A 19920-nucleotide genomic window follows, 5' to 3' on the forward strand; every position below is an offset into this window, starting at 1 on the left:
CTGTGAAGATAACACATTTTTTTGTTAAAAAAATGACTGTGTAGTCAATGTGGTGTTTGTACCTGCAAGTCTGTGATACTTGATTCAGTGTGAAGTATGTTTACATAAAAATTCTATGGAATAATCAATTTATTAATATATAGAATAAAAAATATTTAGAAAACTATTGGTGAATTACCTTACGATTAACAAGAGTTTCCTATTTATGCTCAAGAAAACTCAGAAATGTTTAGAAGGATAATTGAATAACCAAGCCATTTATAGAAAAAATATATACTTTATTTTCAACTAGAAAGGTGCAAACATGTAACTTTTGGTCACACTCTCAACAAATAAACTGTCCGGAAAACAGTCATATCAAAGTAGAAACAAATGCTTCTAGGTGAGAAAACTGATCAGCTATATAGAGCCGCTCGGTTTTTAATAAAGGCCATTTGTTCATTAAAAGTGAGGCTACCACATTTCCTACCTAGAAATCAGCCTTCCAAGGTCACTAATGCCTCGCTTTTGCAAACAATCTGTTTTGACGGACTGTCATTCTATCTGAGCAGAATTTCCATATAAGTATCCATTTCACGCTTTGAATGATCAGACAAGCTTTACATTCTACCTATGGTGTTCAGAAATTGAGGCTAACATTGAAATATCAAAGCATTAAAAACAAAAATAAAAAGGCACAAACAACTTTAAATTAACTTAGATAACTGTACATATATATATATATATATACACACACACACACGCACACAATATTTACAATATAAATTTTTAAAAATGTGGCTTGTTACAGGCAAATTCACTTGCCACAAGCTGTCCAGTCTAATCGACAGGATTCCGATTCCTGAACAGTGTCATTCCAATCAGAATGTCAGAGCTGAATCTGCTGTTCTGACTTAAGGAACAACTAGACTCAGTCTCTTGATGACTAGAGAATGCACATCCTCGCTGTCACTGGGGCTACCGGCATGTCAGTGAGCACGCTAACATTTTCCTTCTCAATTACACTTCAAATAGCAGGCACATTACTCGTATAAGACGCTATCTGATGATACCAACCTTTCTGTTGGTACCCTCCCACTGCTCCTAAAGTCACACCTTAATATACATTCTGGTGCTGTGTACTAATGCAGTTCCACTGTCAAGTCTTAACATTCTTCAAACCAGTGTCTGGGGTTGATAGACTGTTTGACATGGCACAATGTTTCGAATTGGGTCGGAATCTTTTCCCCCAGTTAGAAAAACAGATTTAAATAACTTGTGCTACTGAAATCATTTTTACATAAAAATGAGATGTGAATCATTTCAAGTTCCAGTCTAATGAGTTAATGTCTCACTCTCTGGCTTCACGCCATGTCTCCGTACATCTTCCTGTAGTACAGTGACTCAAAGATGTCATTGTCTCCGGGACAGTTGTAATGGCAGGCACAGGTCTTGATGAACATCATGTTCTTCTTCATGACCTCGCCGTCAGGGCACTTGAACTCCACCGGCAGGGTGGTGGTTCTGTGGGGGGTGCAGCATCGGCCGTCGGTACATACTCCGCAGAATTTAGCTCGGTATGTCTTCACGCTGGTGCAGCCAGAAAGCTCAAACTTGATAGGCTTGGAGATTTTGGGGGTACGGATGCACTTTTTGCCCTTCTAAGATAGACAAGGGAAAAGAAAGAGGAAAAAAAAAAATCAACAACTCTACAAGGGGAGTGGCTTTCTTCAACCCTCTGTGTTTTAGTCTTCTGTTGTCTGACTTCTGTTTATATTTTGAGGGGAGGAAGTTTGAGTCTCATTTGCTATGTCCAAAAATAGCCAGGGCCTCTCTTGGAATGTCTTGAATTAACTAACCCTGCAGAAGATTTCGTAGTGGAAAACTTGTGGTTGCTATTACACAAGCTCTCATTCCAGCAAAACAGCTCAATGGCTAGATAGTTTTGGAGATAACGGAGTTATACTAACAAGGGTGGCAAGAGCCCTAAGTTGGGTCCTATCCACTGTTTTTCCTGTGAAAAATAGTTAATAGGAGCAGAACATGTACCTTAATGTTCTCTTCCAGGTCAGCTTCGCAAGGCCTGACCATGCACAGGCGGCTCTGCTTCTCTAGCCTGCAAGAGGCGTTGTCATTGGTAACCCGGGTGGAGATGCCCATCCCACAGGTCTTGGAACAGGCGCTCCACTCTGTGGTCTGGACCAGGCAGTTGGCTCTAATCATAGTTGGGTCTGGGCCAAACGTGTCTTCCAGTCGGTAAGCTGCGAGAGCAGAGCACAAAAACACCATGTAAAACGCCTGGATAAGATATTTACCCCCTTCACTTGGCACAATTAGGACTCCCTCCCTGGGAGAGAATCACGACCCTGACTTAGAGGAAGACTCGACTCACCCGCGAGGGCAGGCCCAACCACGGTTTGGTCCTTGGGCTCGTCACACACCCACTCCTCACAGCATTTCCCGGGCAGCTTGACCCTCCTCGGGAAGGGGCAGTCAGGGCTGGGCAGGCGAACGTCCATGCTGCACAGGGGCATGCAGCCCACCGCCCCGTCCAGGCACGTGCACTGGTACTTGCAGCTGCTCTGGAAGGACTCACCGCTGCGGTACACCGTGCCACCGAAGATGCAGGGAGCACCATCTTTGGCTGGAGAAGAGGAAGGGAAGAGAGGGGTGGGGGATGCAGAGGTCAGGCATTGGGGCGCTCACATCCAGAGTGTCAGAGATGCGAGTTGGGATCTGGGCTGCAGGGGGCGGGCTGGCAGCAGCTGGTGAAAGAAACTCAGTACGAGCAGTTTCTTTTTCCAGCGGGCCGGTAGGTGTGAGGGAGGAGGCGGCCGGACACCTAGAGGCGGGGGCTGAGTGTCTTACCGGTGCACACGCCGATCTTGCGGTTGGCCGGGGAGCCGAAGTCGCAGAAGAGGCCCTTGTGCGGGTCGCAGGGGTCGCGCTCGGTGCACAGCTCGCCCAGCTGCTTGGCGCAGACGCGGCAGCAGCCGCAACCGTCCAGCACGAGGCTCACGCCCGCCGGGCAGCGCGGCTCCTGTTCGGCCGGGCATCGGCACGGCCCGCTGCAGTTCTGGCCGACGGCCGGCTGCGGGGAGGACCAAGCGGTCAGCGGCGCTCGGTCGGCTCGCACGCCCTCCCCGGCCGGCCCCGAGTCCCTCCCTGGCAGCCGCCGGCCGCAGCGGGAGCTCCCGGCACTTACCCGGCTGCAGAAGGCGAGGAAGAGCACGAAGGCGACGCGGACGGGGCCCACGCCGGCGGCGGTCATGGTTGGCGCTGCGGGCGGAACTGAGGGCGCGGTGGCGGCGAGCGGGTAGTGGCGAGGCCGGGAGCGCTGGCGGTGGTCGGAGGTGGGGACCGGGACGCGCCGGGCTGTCCTCTCGGGGCTGTCGGCCGGGGCGGCTGCCGTCGAGCTGGAGGGTGGAGTCGCACTGGCTGCCTCCTCTCAGCAGGGAAGAGTTGTTGTGTGAGACTGGGGCGGGCGGCCCGAGGCTTTTATACGCTCTGGGCGGCCGCGGCTCGCCAATGAGCTGAATGGAGTCCTACACAAACAGGGACATTCCTCGCATTCCTCCCCACCTTCCTGCCTCATCAACTCACACCGGATTGATCCTGACCCCTTGACACTCAGCATTCCTCCGTCTGAAAAAGCTGGCACACTCCAACTCACAGAAAAAAAAAAAAAAAAAAAAAAAAGAAAGAAAGAAAGAAAAAAAAGCGCAGTATTTCCAGCACCAAATAGAATTTTTTTACCCTATCCTCTTCGCACCACTCTTGATTCATATCATTTAAAAACACACTGGCAATTATTTCTTATATCGTTTCTTTTTCGAATAAATGTGCCCTGTTCTATCCACTGACATACATCCTTTTTAGGAAGTAGGTAGCTGAAGAGGCAAACAGCAGGAATTCCTAAAAAATTCGAAAAGATTTCTCCCCCCTCCTTAGCAATGATTCCGTTTTAGAGGCTATAGGCTCTTGAAACTCTCCAAAGAGCAGAAAAAGAGTGAGTTGCTTTTGACCATTTGAAATCCTCAAGATGCCTACCTGAAAACCCCGAATTCTATATTTGAGATTTGATCCTTTGTCACTTGAGGTAACGGGTTTGGGACAAAAAAGAGAACAAAGCCGGGGGTCTGACTCAGGATGCAGTCTCCTGGAGCAGATTTCCAGAACTCTTGCTTAGTTTTCTCTTAATATATGTAGGAGTTTTATATAGGGAAGGACAAGGGACGAGTGGCCATGAATGTTTCCAGAAAAATGGATCCATTGTTCTACCAGAGCAAATGATTCTTTGTTGGGTAGGTAGGGGCTCTGGGTGTCAGGGTGGGAACACTGGGATTCAAAGGGGGTTCACCTAGGGGCATTTAAACACAGCTTCACTAGGGTCTTTGAGAAATGAGTGCATTTTCTTATATTAAAACGTATAATCTTCAAATGTGGATTGGATTTGGTTTGTCTTGTTAAAATAAGAGCCTAATTCCATAACAAGAGCAGTGTACCCCGTTGTATGTGGATATAAACTAAGACTGACAGTGAATAATATATTTTTAGTGACTCCCCACACATCTATGAATAGTGATTGTGACTTCTCATTACTTGACTTCTCATTACCCAAGGAGCGTGCAGCCTGAGGGAGTGAGGTCAGGACAAGGAAAGAATAGGTTTTATTCTCCCTTGGTGTGTGCAGATGTCGAATATGGCCAATAAACCTAAGCATATCTCCATTTCTTAATATAGTGCTACTTAGCTTCACTAAGGACCCAATTAGTTCACTGTGCTTTCATTTGGAATCTATATTGTTTAGTGGCTTTTATTAATAACTCCAGTTCCCATTTTATATAAGGAGAGTGATTCTAGGGCCATACCATTTTCGTATTCTGTAATACCGCATCATTTGACATTGGTGTTACCAATGAGTAGATTCCTTTAAGTTGTTGATGCTTCAGAGCATGGGTTCAAGATAAGCATGTCTATTTCTGGTGCAAAGATCAGCTTTAGAAACAACGTATTATAGATTTATCATTTGAAAACAGCCTGTTTAAGCTGATCAAATTTTTAAAGTTTCAGTACATTCTATTGAAAAATAGCCAAGAAGAAATAGAACCACTCCAACTTCAGCACAGAGCATATCATCTGTGCACAATTACTTCATTAAGCCAGCCACATGTTGTACAGTGTAGTTGCATGTCAGTAGTGTGAATGGCCAGCAAGGGGGCGGGGGTGCCCTCTGAAGCTCAGGAAGAATTTTTATCATTGTTATTTAATGTCCTTTCCAAGCATTCCTCAAAAAGAAGAGGCCTAAGAGTTCCTATTTAAAGAAGGAACATTCCAAGTTAACTTAATAGCCACATGTGTATTAAAGGCGACTTGGCCCTCAACTTTTTCTTCCCTTGTGGATGATTTTAAAAGTCCAAAATATGTGGGAAGCCACAGTGAAACCTTTCAAGACCTAAACCCCCAATTACATCTACCACTAATGGTTGGAAAGGTGTGGTGGCTGGGGAAGGGTAGGGATGTGCAGTACAAGTCTCACCTAAGGTGGGATGTGGGCTTGGTGGTGAGCTCGCCTAACTTGCAGAATGAGGTAGATGGGAGAAGGGTTGGGGAATTTCTGAATCCTCAGGAAAGTCTGAAAGCTACCACCAACATCTTCACTTATGTAGCAGGAAGACTCATTCATGGAGGGGATAAATTGTTGTACTGGGTTATAGTTGGATGACCTAGGTTGTATTCTTGGAACTGCCTTTCACAGATCTCAGGGAAGTCACACGTAGGAGCCATATTCCCATTTCCATTTAAAAAATGGAGGTAATCATAATTTTTTTAATTTAATAGGGTTCAGTGAGAGCTGAGTAGATGAAAATTCTTAGGGAATTGGTGCTTTATTGTTTTGTCTTTCTTGATTTTTTTTTCATTGTCTGTGTATAGTAAGTATATTACCATTCTGCTCTGTTGTTAAAAATGTCAAGAGAAAGAATTTGGTTTTACTATAAAATTCTCATAGTCCTTCGAAGTCTCAAAAAAATCTATAGTCAGTTCCCAATAGATGATTTTAATGTTGCTTAAGAGAAAATAAGCATATTGAAATATATAGAACTTGTGAAATCTCGGGATAGAAAAAGATTCTGTGCATTATCAGGTTAGGTTGAGGCTTTATGATCGAATCTCTTTTTGAAGGAGTTAAAATAAAAGATTATTATTAAGAAAGTGACACAGAGACAGACAGACACACACAGGCACACACACCCAGAGAGAGAGAGAATGTGAGAAGACACCCAAGACATTCACAGACTCAGAAGTATGTTTTTATTGTGATATGGACCATCAAATGCCAGGAAACTCAAAGGGAAAGGCTGACACTCCATCCTTAATTCATGCCATGGGATCTGAATTCTTGCACTATTATAAATGACTCAGCAAATGTTTGCGTGTGCCTGGGCGGTAAAGTGGGAAATAGTGGCTTCTTATAACTTCGTCCAACTTTGACTTACCTCAGTCCTTTTGACTGACAGCAGGTCAGAGTTGGGAGAAAAAGGTCTTTGAATTTGTGTGCAAAATGGTTAAGATGCACTAATTTTGACTTGTAAGCAAGTATTTATCTAGCAAATGCTTTTTAGAGAGCATTTTTTTCCTCGTGGTAAAATGAGGAATTAACTAAGCTGGCCACTGAGTCCTGTTTACCAAGCTATATAAGGTATGTGTATGTGTCTGCTAGGGCATCATTTGTACCGGTCGTTTGGTTAGGTCTTGTAAGATGTTCAGCTGTGGATGTACTACATTCCTTCCCTTATGTTTTTTGTTGTTTTTTCCTCCCTAAAAAAAAAAGTTTCTTGATCAGGTATCAGTCACAGAGAAAACCTGGCAGGACTACAGAAAAGTGGCCAGGGTTGGAGTGTTTGTGTACTTAAAGAAGGAATCTTGCACATTTTCAACTTTCAGTTGTAGACATTTTCTTATAAGAGCAAGTAGGAGTCAGTGCCAGCCCTCATAGCGGAAATCAAAGCTCCCAGGGAAACATACCGGAGGAATGTGACTCAGAGCCAAGACCCATACGCAATGCATACACGGAGCTGTCAGACTTATAGGAAGTCTGGCCGTATATGGGCATCTGGACAGTGAGCAATTTGTCCTTATGGTGGGTCGGGAGAGGTTTCCGATGTTTCTAGCATGCCTCAAATTCAATAATGTAAATTAATCCTACCAAAAAAAAATGGTATCCCAGAAGCTTTTTGTAAAATAGTAATAAATATTATTCTGAAATCTTCAGGGACCCTGGTTTGGCTTACATGACCTCCTGTTTGCTTAAGATGAGGGTTAAGGAGAGGGCGTACTCGCTGGGAGTTCATGGGGGGGAAGACAAATGCGGATGTTTACTATCTAAATTACATTCATTACCTTCATGCCTTTTCCTCCTTATAATTAGTTCTCTGACTTTCTTAGGACATTTTCTAACACAAAGGTATTTGTCAGAAGGCTATCAAGGCCGTTGCATGTGGTTTGTGTTCTATGTTTGCCTGTTCCTCGCTTGTGCATGGAGTTGGAGGCCAGAGGGGTGAGAAAGGAAAAGAAGTTTTGTTTTTTAAGATGATATCCCTTCAACTTACTGTTTGTTTCACTTATTTTGTTAATTAGACTCTTAAAAAAAATAGTTTACTTAGAATCCTGCATTGCCTCTAGTCAGCTTTTGTTCACATAAGATAGTGACAGAGGATGAGGATGCTGCTAGGTTGGAATGAGCCTGGGTAGGAATCCCAAATTCATCACGGTTTAGCAACCAGGAGTACTTACAGCCCCTTGCTTCATCAGGGCTGAATGTGAAGCATCCCCTTGGTGATACTTAAGGTGATATTTAAGTGAGTGGGAATGAAAAACAGAGGAAATAAGCATTCCTTAAGATGTGTGATTTGGGGACACCCAATCAATAGGTTTAGGAGGAAGAGAGAACTGGGACTAGCTATCTTATCCCAAATAATAGAAGTAAGTGAAAGGATAAATATTTTGAAAGGACTAGTGTGAAATATATATGAATGTATTCCTAGGGATTCTGCTGTGGGGTGGGAAAGGGGTGCAGATTAAACCAGGCCCCATCATTCATCCTTGGAAATGTGCTCCCACCTCTGGCCAAGAGGCCTGAAGTCCCTTCCCACAACTTCAAACTCCCTGGAATACCATTAGGTAGAGCCTACAGGACTGGCTAGGAGGTGAAGGTGTGAGCTCCATAGCTGCCATTTGCTTGCTGGTGACCTCAGGGAAGACACCCACTGTTTCTCAGCCTGAAATTTCCCACGTGTTCACAGTTAATGTACAGCTCAAGGAGACGATATTTCTGAAAGCACTTTCATAAATGTATTAGAGTTTTAAAATTGCCCTTCTCTTCCATTCTTCAATGGCTCTTCCTTGCTCTTAAAACTAAGCCCAACTCAGATTGACTATAAAAGCCCATCACAGTTTGATTTTATAACAGTGTCCAACTCTGCATGGGTTTTAAAGTGTGAAAGCTAGGTGAGAGCTCAGAGAAAATCAAATCCTACCTCTTATTTATTTTTTTAGATTAGATGTTCAGGATTGATAGAGACATTTAACAAATGAAAACCTTTTTTTCCTTTTTTGTTTTTTGAAATAGGGTCTGGCTCTGTCTCCCAGGGTGGAGTACAGTGCCATGAACTTGGCTCATTGCAACCGCTGCCTCCTGGGCTCAAGTGATCTTCCCACCTCAGCCTCCTGGGTAGCTGGGATAGCTGGGACTACAGGTGTACACCACCATGTCCAGCTAATTAAAAAAAAATTTTTTTTGTAGAGATGGGGTTCTGCCATGTTGCCCAGGCTGGTCTCGACTTTCTGAGCTCAAGAGATCAGCCCATCTCAGCCTCCCAAAGTGCTGGGATTACAGGCATGAGCCCCCGAGCCGGGCCACAAATGAAACTTTTAAATTTGTCTTATGCTTCTTATATCCCTTATATTGTCATTTCGATGGTAATGTGGGCATGCATTTTAATCATAGTTTTCAGGTTACCTACAATAAAATTCTGTGCTCAGCTTATTTTTGTCACCTGATAGCATCTATTCCCTTTGTCTCCATTATAAGTTCATAGATTTCATTTATTTTTGGAGGGTGGGGAGAGTTAGGGAGTTCCTAATAGTCTTCCTTTCTTCAGTGAAAAATGTGTAACTCATCACTAATAAGAATATGGTATGCAAATAATAAAGAAACAACTAAAAATTATGATTGCCTGTATCCGTCATGTTTTCTTTGGATTTGTATTTCTTGGAAACCAAGGTGGTATTTTACTTAATGTAATGCTACAGACTTTAACCCTTTACATGTATTTGGGTTGACAGTTTTCTTTCATTTCATTTTGTAATGTGAACTGTGTTGCCATGATGGTGACAAGTAAGTTTTCAAATTAAAAGCAAACTTGGTAGCCAGTATGGTCTAGAATGCTAAAAACCAAGTTGTTCAAATCATGCAAAGAGTTTCTAAACATTTTCCTGTGTGTAAATCTTTAAATAACCACGCCTATGGGAATCATATATTAAAATCTGAGCACCTGGATAAGGCTTTTTGGGAAGGTATCTTATCTTCTAAGTCAGAACTTTCACCACATATGAAGAAAAACCACATTCTATTTAAAATCCTGACATCATCAGATTTGAAGTAAAAGTCAACTCATGCATTGTTTAATTTGACGTTAGAATGCACAATGGCACTTTTATCTGATCAATTTAGCAGGAATGCTTCTTAGAGCTCTATCTGGGTGCCTACAATAGATACTCAAAATTTTGACTGCATTCTTTTTTGTTTATGTAGAAATTTTTAATTTACAAAGCCCTTTCACGGATACCATCTTACTTCATTATCATAAGAATCCCATTAGGTGTTATTCTACCCATATTGCAAGTGAGGAAATTGAGATCCAGTAATGCTGACATACACAAGCCTGGTTAGAGGTGGAGAAGGGACAAGTGAATTTGATTTCAGTTCTTCTGAAGAGAACACCCCTTGCCTTTTCTTCCAAACTTCACAGCTTCTTTTCTTTACATTCTATATACAGTGATCTCTGAACACTGTGTGTCCTTAAGATAGTTATCTCAGATCTTAAACTCTTACAGAACACACCCTAGAAGACATATAAAATGCCTGTGGGCTAACTGGCCATATTGTATTGTGCCGTGGTCTGAGATAAACATGAAGTAGAAAGAGAATGCTTACTGATCTGTATTAGTAGAGAAACTTGGGCTTAGATTTGCTTTTTTTTTTTTTTAACAATTAAGATTTTTGTGACTTTGCTATGTAGAAAGATATGTTCTTATCCACTCACTAACTGATGCAGCTAAAAAAAGAAAACATGAGTAAGATGATGGGTATGCTTTGGGAGGCTTAATATCAGGGTGTGCTCTGCTCTGATGTCAGCCTCAGCCCACACTGAAAGTGTTCAGTCTAACGCTGTGCAGTCTTGCTTAGGCTGATTCTGGGACCAACCACAGACATCATGAAGGGCTTCTTGAATAATTGCATCATTCACTGATAAGCTACCCGTGGGAATAAATATCATGACAGAGTCTGGGACAAACCATCAGCCCTGAAGCAATGTCTACTATCAACATAGGTTTTTCATGAGTTTCCCCTAATAAACATGTCCTGCCATGTTATTGATATTTATTTTATGAACTTGACTTAACTGAAAATGTACTTTTCTCAAACTGGATATGCTTTGCGTTTCAGGGTTACAGCTTTCTCCCTCTCTCCTTTAGCCATGGAAGGATTTGATTTGAATCATAACTAGTTTCATGTTGTTAATGGAATGCGATTTGTCATAACTACACATGGCAGAGAGATTGAAGGTTGTCTAGGAATGGTGGGGTTATAATGAGAGAATTTTCTTATTGACCTGCACATGTGTGTGAAAGTTAACAACTACAGGATTACATTTCATATAACCATTGACTTGCTAATGTCTGGAAATAACATCACTATTAAGCTATTTGCCACATACAGATGATAAACACTTATTTTGTTCAACTGAATCTTTTGTGGCATTTTTATCACTTCTAATGTCTCTATGTTGGTTCTTCTTAATTGTGGTTTTCCCTGCTGTTTCCATATTTGACTGATTCGTGAGGCTCCAACTATTTGCTTTCAGCTCAGAAGGTAAGCAAGCAAACTTCCAGTCCAGCTTCAGATGGACTTTGAACCAATGCTGCTTTGCAGTAGGGCTGAGCACTACCACCGTCAAATGTATCCCAGCCCTGATTGGCTTTGATTGCTTTTGAGGCAGGACTATCCCTCATGGGTCAAGCTGGTTTTTCCTGGTCAGCTTCTGAAGCAGCCCCCAGAGGGGGCACCCACAGTGTGGTGGGACCACTTTTCTCTCATGTGTTCTCATTTTACACGCTGAAGTCTGGCCTTCATCTAAAGTGAACTCAAGAAGTCCAAACTCCTGTCTTTCTCATGCATCATATTCAACTTTCCAAGAAGGGAAAATGAGCTTACGTTGAGCAGAAACCACCATCTGGAAGCCATTTTGTCTACTGTAAGCGCCAAGGACGAGGGGAATTCTCACACTCTGCATCTGAGGGCAGGAGACCACAAGGCAGAAGCAATTCACCAAATGTATTTATGTCATAACTACATCGCCTGGCACCCTTTAGTGAAGTGTTGCAGGGGGTCATTTTGCTTGGGCTTCCTTATTTTTCCTGGCATTGCTGGTGGCAGGGAAATACTCCTGTTGTACTATTTCTGGCAGCCGAATATTCCACCAAGCTGGGTCTAGAAAAGCAAAGGTACAGTGAGGTGGGGAAGATGCTAGTACATCATTGAAAACAAAAACAAACAAACAAAAAAACTGGAGTTTATACTTTGTTTTCAAGATTTTTTTTTTTTTTTTTTTTTTTGAGATGGAGTCTTGCTCTGTCGCCCAGGCTGGAGTGCATTAGCGTGATCTTGGCTCACTGCAAGCTCCGCCTCCCGGGTTCAGGCCATTCTCCTGCCTCAGCCTCCGAGTAGCTGGGACTACAGGCACGCACCACCACGCCCGGCTAATTTTTTGTATTTTTAGTAGAGACGGGGTTTCACCGTGTCAGCCGGAATGATCTCGATCTCCTGACCTCGTGATCCGCCCGCCTCGGCCTCCGAAAGTGCTTGGATTACAGGCGTGAGCCACCGCGCTCGGCCGTTTTCAAGATCTTAAGAATAAAACCTGCCCACATAAACTTGGCTCATATTTAATTGATTAAACAAGATTTTTAACAATTGTAACTTGACATTCTAGTGTGAAATTTTGTCACTTAAAATAAGCTAATTTTATAATTTAAAGCATTTCATAAAATTAGCCATTTTGGATTGAGTGAGGCCTAATTTTTATCTTGATTCAGAATGTTTTAGAAATAGATATATCATAAAATTGATCTGAATATAGAATTTGCTGTACTTTGTATTTCTCTTTTTCACCATTTCAGGAGATATTTTTTCTCTATTTCTCTATTTAATAATACGATTAAATGTTAATATGGCTTAATGCATGACATTAAGCAAACTACTTAATGTCTCTAAGCCTCTGCTTCTGTTAACCTGGAGATAATAATGGCACACACTTCATAAGATTTCATAGAATTGTTGGGACAATTTGTAAGGATTAAATAACAAGAAATCCTAAAGCATCTAGAACAATGCTTGTCAGAGACTAAGCACTCAATAAATGTTCATTAAAGTAAAATAAAACTGTCCTTTTAGTTCATCTCTAAATATTTTTATATACTAAATTTTTACCTTAGCACATTTGCTGTGTATTAGCACTTAGCTCAGTAGTTTTCATGGTCAGGTACTATGCAGATTACATTTAAAATAAAAAAAGAATATCATGACAGTTTGTATCGACAGCCTTTTTCTAGCAAGAAACATACCATTATTTTGAACTTGTGAATGATTTATGAACTATGATTCTGTCTTCAGGATCCTGTTTTCTTCTGTTTTATTTGTTTTTGTTTTTGTCATCAAATTGCCACAGGGGGGAGTATAAGTTCTTGAAAGCAGCAAAAAATACAGTTTAAGTAATTTGGTACCAATTGTCATTATTATTAAAAACGTCCATGTCTAAAGCACCTAAACAGATTAGATTAATACCTATGTGAAAGTAGAAATATTTATAGTAAAAAAATTAGGCACTGTTTAATATTGGATTTATTAATTTTGTGATAGTTGCAAAAGCTGTATCTGGAAAACATCCCCATGGGTGAATGTGTGGGCGTGCACATGCATGTGGGCAATATTGATGCTGTAGGAGAAGGGAGAAAATGTAAGTTTCTAGTTTTTGCCATTAACGTCATGAAGTGAAAGAGAGAAGGAGAGAAAGAAAGAAAGTGAGAAAGTGCTAGTCTGTGTAAAATGAGCATGAAAGGGCTTGGATACAATGATGTCATACAGCCTCACAATATGGATAATACTGAACCCTTTCTGTACATATGGGGGCATTTAAGCTTATTAAGTTCAGTAACTAGAGGAGACAATTCCAAAATAGAGAGAACTGTGCAAGTGGAAAATGAAATGTCCCTTTGAATAATACAATTGCATTTAATAGCTACAAAAGGTGCAACCTAATTTTTTAACACTGACAGTCGAAAACATGGTTATTTTCTCTGCCTCTTTGAAAAAAAAGAAATACAACAAAAGTTCCTAGAGAAACCAAATGGACGCTCTTAAAAGCTGGGGAATTTGATTATGGTACCAACCTGACCCTTCCCTTTGGGAGTGGATCATCTTTGTGGATAATTGGTCAGCTTTCCTATAATATATACTGTATATATATATGTGTGTATATATGTGTGTGTATAGTATCATATATATATATATATATTTTTTTTTTCCCGGTTTTCACACTCAAAGTCCTGCCACCATCATAAGTTACCCCAATATCCATCAAAACCACTATCCAAACTCACTTCTAAGTTCCTCTTGCCTGTCTCTTCTAAGCTAGTCAGGATTTGCCATATACCCTGCCATTTCATAGAACTTCTGCAATCCCCTTCGGTCCTTGATAAGGTTTGGCTCTATGTCCCCACCAAATCTCATGTAAGACTGTAATCTCCAATGTTGGAGGTTGGGCTGGTGGGAGGTGATTGGATCATAGGGGTGGTTTCTGATGGTTTGGCACCATCCCCTGGTGCTGTCTAGTGACAGAGTTCTCATGAAATCTGGTTGTTTAAAAGTGTCCCCCTTTATTCTTTTCCTCCTGCTGCAGTCACGTAGGACGTCCCTCTTTCCTCTTCGCCTTCCGCTGTGATTTTAAGTTTCCCGAGGGCTCCCCAGTCATGCTTCCTGTACAGCCTGCAGAACCATGAGCCAATTAAACCTCTCTTCTTTATAGATTACTCGGTCTCACATAGTTCTTTATAGCAGTGTGAGTACAGACTAATACAGTCCTATATTTCTGTCCTCTTCTGCTGTCTCTTGCTCATTTATTCTTTTTTTTTTTTTTTTTTTTTTGATACGGAGTCTGGCTCTGTCACCCAGGTTGGAGTGCAGTGGCGCTGGCTCACTGCAAGCTCCGCCTCCCGGGTTCACGCCATTCTCCTGCCTCAGCCTCCCGGGTAGCTGGGACTACCGGCGCCCACTACCACACCCGGCTAATCTTTTTGTATTTTTACTAGAGACCAGGGGGCGGTGGGTTTCACCGTGTTAGCCAGAAAGGTCTCGATCTCCTGACCTCATGATCTGCCCGCCCCAGACTCCCAAAGTGCTGGGATTACAGGCGTGAGCCACCGTGCCATGCCTCTCTTGCTCATTTATTCTTTACATCAATGTTTTGACCTGATTGTGACTTTGGTCTTTTGCCCCTTCCTTTTCTCCTGGACACACGGTTTTGCTTCCTCTCACTCCGTGGCATACTGTTTTATGTCAACAGCCTCTTGTTACACTTGTTACACTTCTGGCCTTTGGCCTCATGACCTTTCTTCAAGCCAGTGCCTGCCTTAGTTGTTCGTATAGTGTCTGCCATACATTTGTGGTCTCTAGTCTCAGATGTGTCCTCAGTTCTACTATGTTGTGCTTTTAGTTGCTCTGGTCAGTTCTTTGCCATCCTTTCCCTTGTGTCCCTTCCAAGCCTAACTGCTTCCCTCGAGGGTCCTACCCTGTCACCCCTCCTCTGCCTCCCTGCTGATCAGCCTTCCTTTCTACATGCGACTACTGGGCATGAAAATCTCCAGCCTTTGTCCCCAGGATTGATGGGCTCTCAGCTTCCTGTTGGCTTCTTTAGTTTGGGCTGCAGTGTTCAGTTCTACAGCCACTGGCCACATAGGGCTATTTACCTTTAATCAGATTCAGTTTTTCAGTTGTACCAGTTGCATTTCAAGTACTCAGTAGCCATGTACAGCTAACGGTTATTGTTTGGATGGCATGGAGAACCTTTCTGTCTTTGCAGAAAATTTGACAGGATAGTGCTGGTTCAGACAGATCTCCACTTGGGCTTTAGGTCCAAAAGCACAAGTCTGCTATGGAACCATGTGCTCTTTGGAACCTGTGGGATCATGTCACCTATGGAACCATGTGCTCCTTGAAACCTGTGGAACCATGTCACCTATGGAACTATGTGCTCCTTGGAACCTGTGGAACCATGTCACCTATGGAACCATGTGCTTTTTGGAACCTATGGAACCAAGTCATCTATGGAACCATGTGCTCCTTGGAACCTGTGGAACCAAGTCACCTATGGAACCATGTGCTCTCTTTTCTTTTCATTTTCTCTAGTCTTTCAATTTGTTTTTCTCTAGCAGCTGCTTCTTCCCGACCTATAAACATGGCTACATTTCTCTCATATAAAAAAGAAAAACCCCAAAACAAATTAAATAAAACAACCCTCCCATTGTCTTAACATCCCTTTTTCACTGCTTTTTTTTCACACTGAAGCTCCTAAAACACATACATACTCACATAGTGACACACAAATCCCCTGTGTTTATTGTCTCCAAATACACACCTTCATGTTACCATTCAACCCATTGTAATAAAGCTCCTGACCATGGCACTGCAAATTATCACCAAATAACCTCTTTGTTGCCAAATCCAGTGGATTCTTTTCAGCTCTCATACAGTTCGATCTCTCTGTAGGTATTTAGTTGAATCCTGTTCTCTCCATCTCTTTGACCATTTCCTTTGCTCTTCTTTGCAGACTTATTTCCCTCTGCCTACCCCTATGATGTGAATGACCTGTAGTCTATTGTCCCTGGTCCTCTTCTTACATGTTCTTCTCCTGCCACATTGTTGATGGTTTCCTGTTGTCTGGATCCCAACCAGAAACTCGGTTCTGAGTTCATTTGTGCTGTTAACAACACATTAATCTGAATGTCCTATTCAGATGTTAAAGTAAGCATAGTAAAAACTAAATTTGTTACTCATCTCTACTTCAAAATCTTTTGCCTTTAGATGTGTTCTCATCTTAGTGATTGGAACACTGTCTTCCCAATCACTCCATACTGAGGCTTGTATGTTGTCTTGTATTCTTTTTTTTCTTTCAGTCCCTATATTTGATGATTCATAAAGCTGTGTGGACTCTACCTCTCATGATAACTTCCTAACACATCATGCCCTGGACATCTTTTGCTTGGACCACTGCATTAGTCTTTTTGCTATTAACTGGTCTTTTGACTCACATTATTGCCCTCCAATTCATTCTCTCCACTGCCTGAGAAATATATCAATCTACAGTGCTTATTCACCTGCTAAAACCAAACCTGTATGTGGCTCCCATTACCTCTAAGATAAGAGCCTTTTCTGGCTTCTATCTTCTCCATTCTTATCTAGCAGTACCCACCACTCCTGTCCTATTCTTTGGTTTTACCAGTGCATTTGAATAACTTACAAATTTTATCATGCTGTTTCATGGTTTTATAAGTTGCTCATGATTGCTCTCCAGCACTTGGAGCAGTGGCTAAGTATGCTCATATCAGATAAACTATTTTTTTTTTTTTTTTGAAACAGGGTCTCACTCTGTCGCCTAGGCTGGAGTGCAGTGGTTATGACTCATGCAGCCTCGACCTCCTAGGCTCAAGTAATTCTTCCATCTCAGCCTCCCAAGTAGCTAGGACTACAGGCATGCACCATCACACTTGGCAAATTTTTAATTTCTTTTTGTAGAGACAGTGTCTCACTATGTTGCCCAGGCTAGTCTCAAATTCCTGGCCTCAAGTGATCCTCCTGCCTCAGACTCACAAAGAGTTGGGATTACAGGCGTGAGCCATCATGCCCAACTCTAATAAACTTTTGACTTTAGCAGGAAGCTTTTTTTTCTATTTGGTCCAGTAAATATATACTCACCCATACATATGCACAGGGAAACAAAAATTTTGTAATTTTATTGTTACTGGATGTGATGCCCTTGGTATTTTAAAATCTGTTCCATTCCATTTTAAAGAAAATTCTAGTTTTCATCTCCAAGTTTATTCTACTGTCTGATTGACATTTGGAAATAAGAGATATATATCTTTATATATATAAATTATATATGTAAATTTATATATATTTATTTTATATACATGTACATATGTGTGCGTGTGTGTGTGTGTGTGTGTGTATCCTTGGAACACCAAACAATCAGCATAAACTGTCTGAATGAGCAGTTGAGGGAGGTAGTGTGAGGATGTGAGGTCTGGGAATGCTCTGGACGTTCTGGGAGCACCTGTAGCTGCTGGGAGACGAATGTGTGGAATTTAAGAATGAAAGTACTGCAGTGAAATATAGAGCACAGGCACAGAAGAAAACCTTATTTTTGGTACTGAATCAAGCCTTGCCTAAAGTTAGTTCCATCTCTCAATTTATCAATTTCATGAGCCAATATATTCCCCTACCCCTATTTTAAAAAGTTCTCGATATTGTACCATAAAATGTCCTAGCTGATACAGACTTCACCAGTGTGGGACAGACATAATTTTATTTTCATATTGATATTTTCTGATGTAACTATTTATATCATTTTCTAATTCTATTATAGTATTAAGGTAGAACAATGCTTTTCAACCTTTTTTTTTTAACATAATGGAATACTTAGAAAACGATAACATTTTTATGACATTTTGGGGCAAAGACTTTCCAAAACCTCTAAAATTCTGAAAAGGAAAGGGTATAGAAACTCTTTTGATTTAAAGATATCAAAGATCACAGGAGAGCTTACTGGCAAATTGCTACCATTTTTTCCCCTAAGTTTTTAGGTAATTCAGCGTTTTTCTTGGAAGTTGACTTCTGAGTATTTGTGAATAACTCTCACATAGCATCTAGTACAGACAGATCTGCCATTGAATGAATTTTTTATGTAAAGTTTGGGGACTAGCTTGAACTTTAAAATATTATAAAATTTGGGTAAAATTGCATAATTGCTAAGGTCTTAGGAACTATGATAATTCATAAAATAGCATAGTTATATCAATTCATAAGTAAATATTTTTATATTTTCCTATTTGCTTCTTTAGTTTGAGCTGCAGTGTTCAATTCTACAGCAGCCACTAGCCACATAGGGCTATTTACATTTAAATTAATCAATATTAAAATTCAGTTTTTCAGTTGTACTAGTTGCATTTCAAGTACTAGTAGCCATGTACAGCTAATGCTTACTGTTTGGATGGCATGGAGAACCTTTCTATCTTTGCAGAAAGTTTAACAGGATAGTTTATGTTCTTCAGAATACCAGGAAATAGCATGTTTATTTTATTCAAACCATAATTTACTAAAGTAAATAATCTCTAGAAAATTGGCTAGTAACACCAGTAAGTGTTTAGGAAAAGTTGCTGATTGACTGACTGATAGGATTTTAAAAATCAATGCTGTCAAAGTTGACTAACCTTAGGCATAAGAAGATCTTAGTGTGAAATGCTTCCAGACCAATAAATGTATTCCACTGTCCCAAATTAAAAGTCAGTGAGTCATTTATTGTTGTTTACCTCTCAATGAAATAAATAATTCACAAATATTTTGAGCGTTTAGTATATTTCTAACATTGTGTTAAACACAGCAAGATGTAAAAAAATACCTGGTTCTTGCTTACAAGGAGGTTATGATTTATTTGCAGAAGCAAGACATATGTGGACTAAAAGTTCAACCAGTGGTCCTTGCAATTGTGTGACTTGAGAACCACAGGACACACAGAAAATTCTGAAGAATTGGTGTAGTGCAATATGTCATGACCCTGAAATTAGAATTTCTGAGGCACGGATGATGATAGAGCCACACGCCATGAGGCTTGAGAGCTCTTGCTCAAGTGTCAGTGAGTCAGTGGAGGTCATTAAGTGGAAATAGAAGGATTTAGCACTAAATGTTCCGCAAAGGAAGAAATAACCAACCTGAAAAAGACCAGCCTGAAGTTTTTTATGAATACAGCTGGGCCAAAGGATAAAGAAGAGAGGAGCAGCATGGGTATTTCAGACATTAGTAGTAGGGACAACAGTCCTGACTTTAGGGATGCTGTGGCACATGGAAGAGAGTAGGTGGACCGTTTTGACCTGGGTAAACATGGGGATTGAAAGATTAAGGAAGGGACTATGTTGTAAGAGCCAGAATCCTAATTGTTTCTTCTTTCTTTTATTCTAATGTTGAATACATTGCTTTCATTTCCAGTCCCCTTAGTTTTTTTGAAATATATATATATATATACACACACACACACACACATACACACACATGTATATACATACACACACACACATATATACACACACACACCTCTCTAATATATATATTGCTGTATTGCTCTATACTAATTCAGGAATTGGAGAATGTTAAGAAGGCATTTACTGATTTACAAGGTAAAATGAAGAGAGTCTCAAAACTAAGAATTAGTAATGCTTTAATTTTTGTTATGCTTCGTTTGTCCTCTTGCTTTAATAAACAGTATGTATATATTTTTTTCTTTCCACAACCTGCAAAATGCCAGACATACGGAAAAAATACAAAGCACA

General features: G+C 41.0%; 1 protein-coding gene across 2 annotated transcripts; it reads right to left on the reverse strand.

The window, feature by feature from the left end:
- Positions 1-257: 257 nt before the first annotated feature.
- CCN2 (cellular communication network factor 2) lies at positions 258-3450 on the reverse strand. 2 transcript variants are annotated; one of them, XM_011714145.2, is made up of 5 exons: positions 3185-3450; positions 2848-3070; positions 2372-2623; positions 2029-2240; positions 258-1640 (listed from the first exon to the last, which is right to left on the reverse strand). In XM_011714145.2, the coding sequence occupies exons 1-5, from the start codon at positions 3248-3250 to the stop codon at positions 1344-1346; spliced, it is 1050 nt and encodes a 349-aa protein (XP_011712447.2). In that variant the 5' UTR covers positions 3251-3450; the 3' UTR covers positions 258-1343. The 2 variants fall into 2 exon arrangements, with proteins under 2 accessions (XP_011712447.2, XP_070952578.1); XM_071096477.1 differs by having other exon boundaries at positions 2848-3391.
- Between the last annotated feature and the right edge of the window lie 16470 nt (positions 3451-19920).

Source organism: Macaca nemestrina, chromosome 5, assembly GCF_043159975.1.
Source record: "Macaca nemestrina isolate mMacNem1 chromosome 5, mMacNem.hap1, whole genome shotgun sequence".
Classification (NCBI taxonomy): Eukaryota; Metazoa; Chordata; class Mammalia; order Primates; family Cercopithecidae; genus Macaca; species Macaca nemestrina.

What these genes read in the sequence shown, in the direction of transcription:
- CCN2 (XM_071096477.1), bottom strand. Translation starts at nt 3,250, where the DNA reads ATGACCGCCGCCGGCGTGGGCCCCGTCCGCGTCGCCTTCGTGCTCTTC. An exon ending in CAAGATCGGCGTGTGCACCG is followed by an intron (nt 2,624 to 2,847) that starts GTAAGACACTCA and finishes CCTCTTCTCCAG; the next exon opens with CCAAAGATGGTGCTCCCTGC. An exon ending in GGTTGGGCCTGCCCTCGCGG is followed by an intron (nt 2,241 to 2,371) that starts GTGAGTCGAGTC and finishes CTGCTCTCGCAG; the next exon opens with CTTACCGACTGGAAGACACG.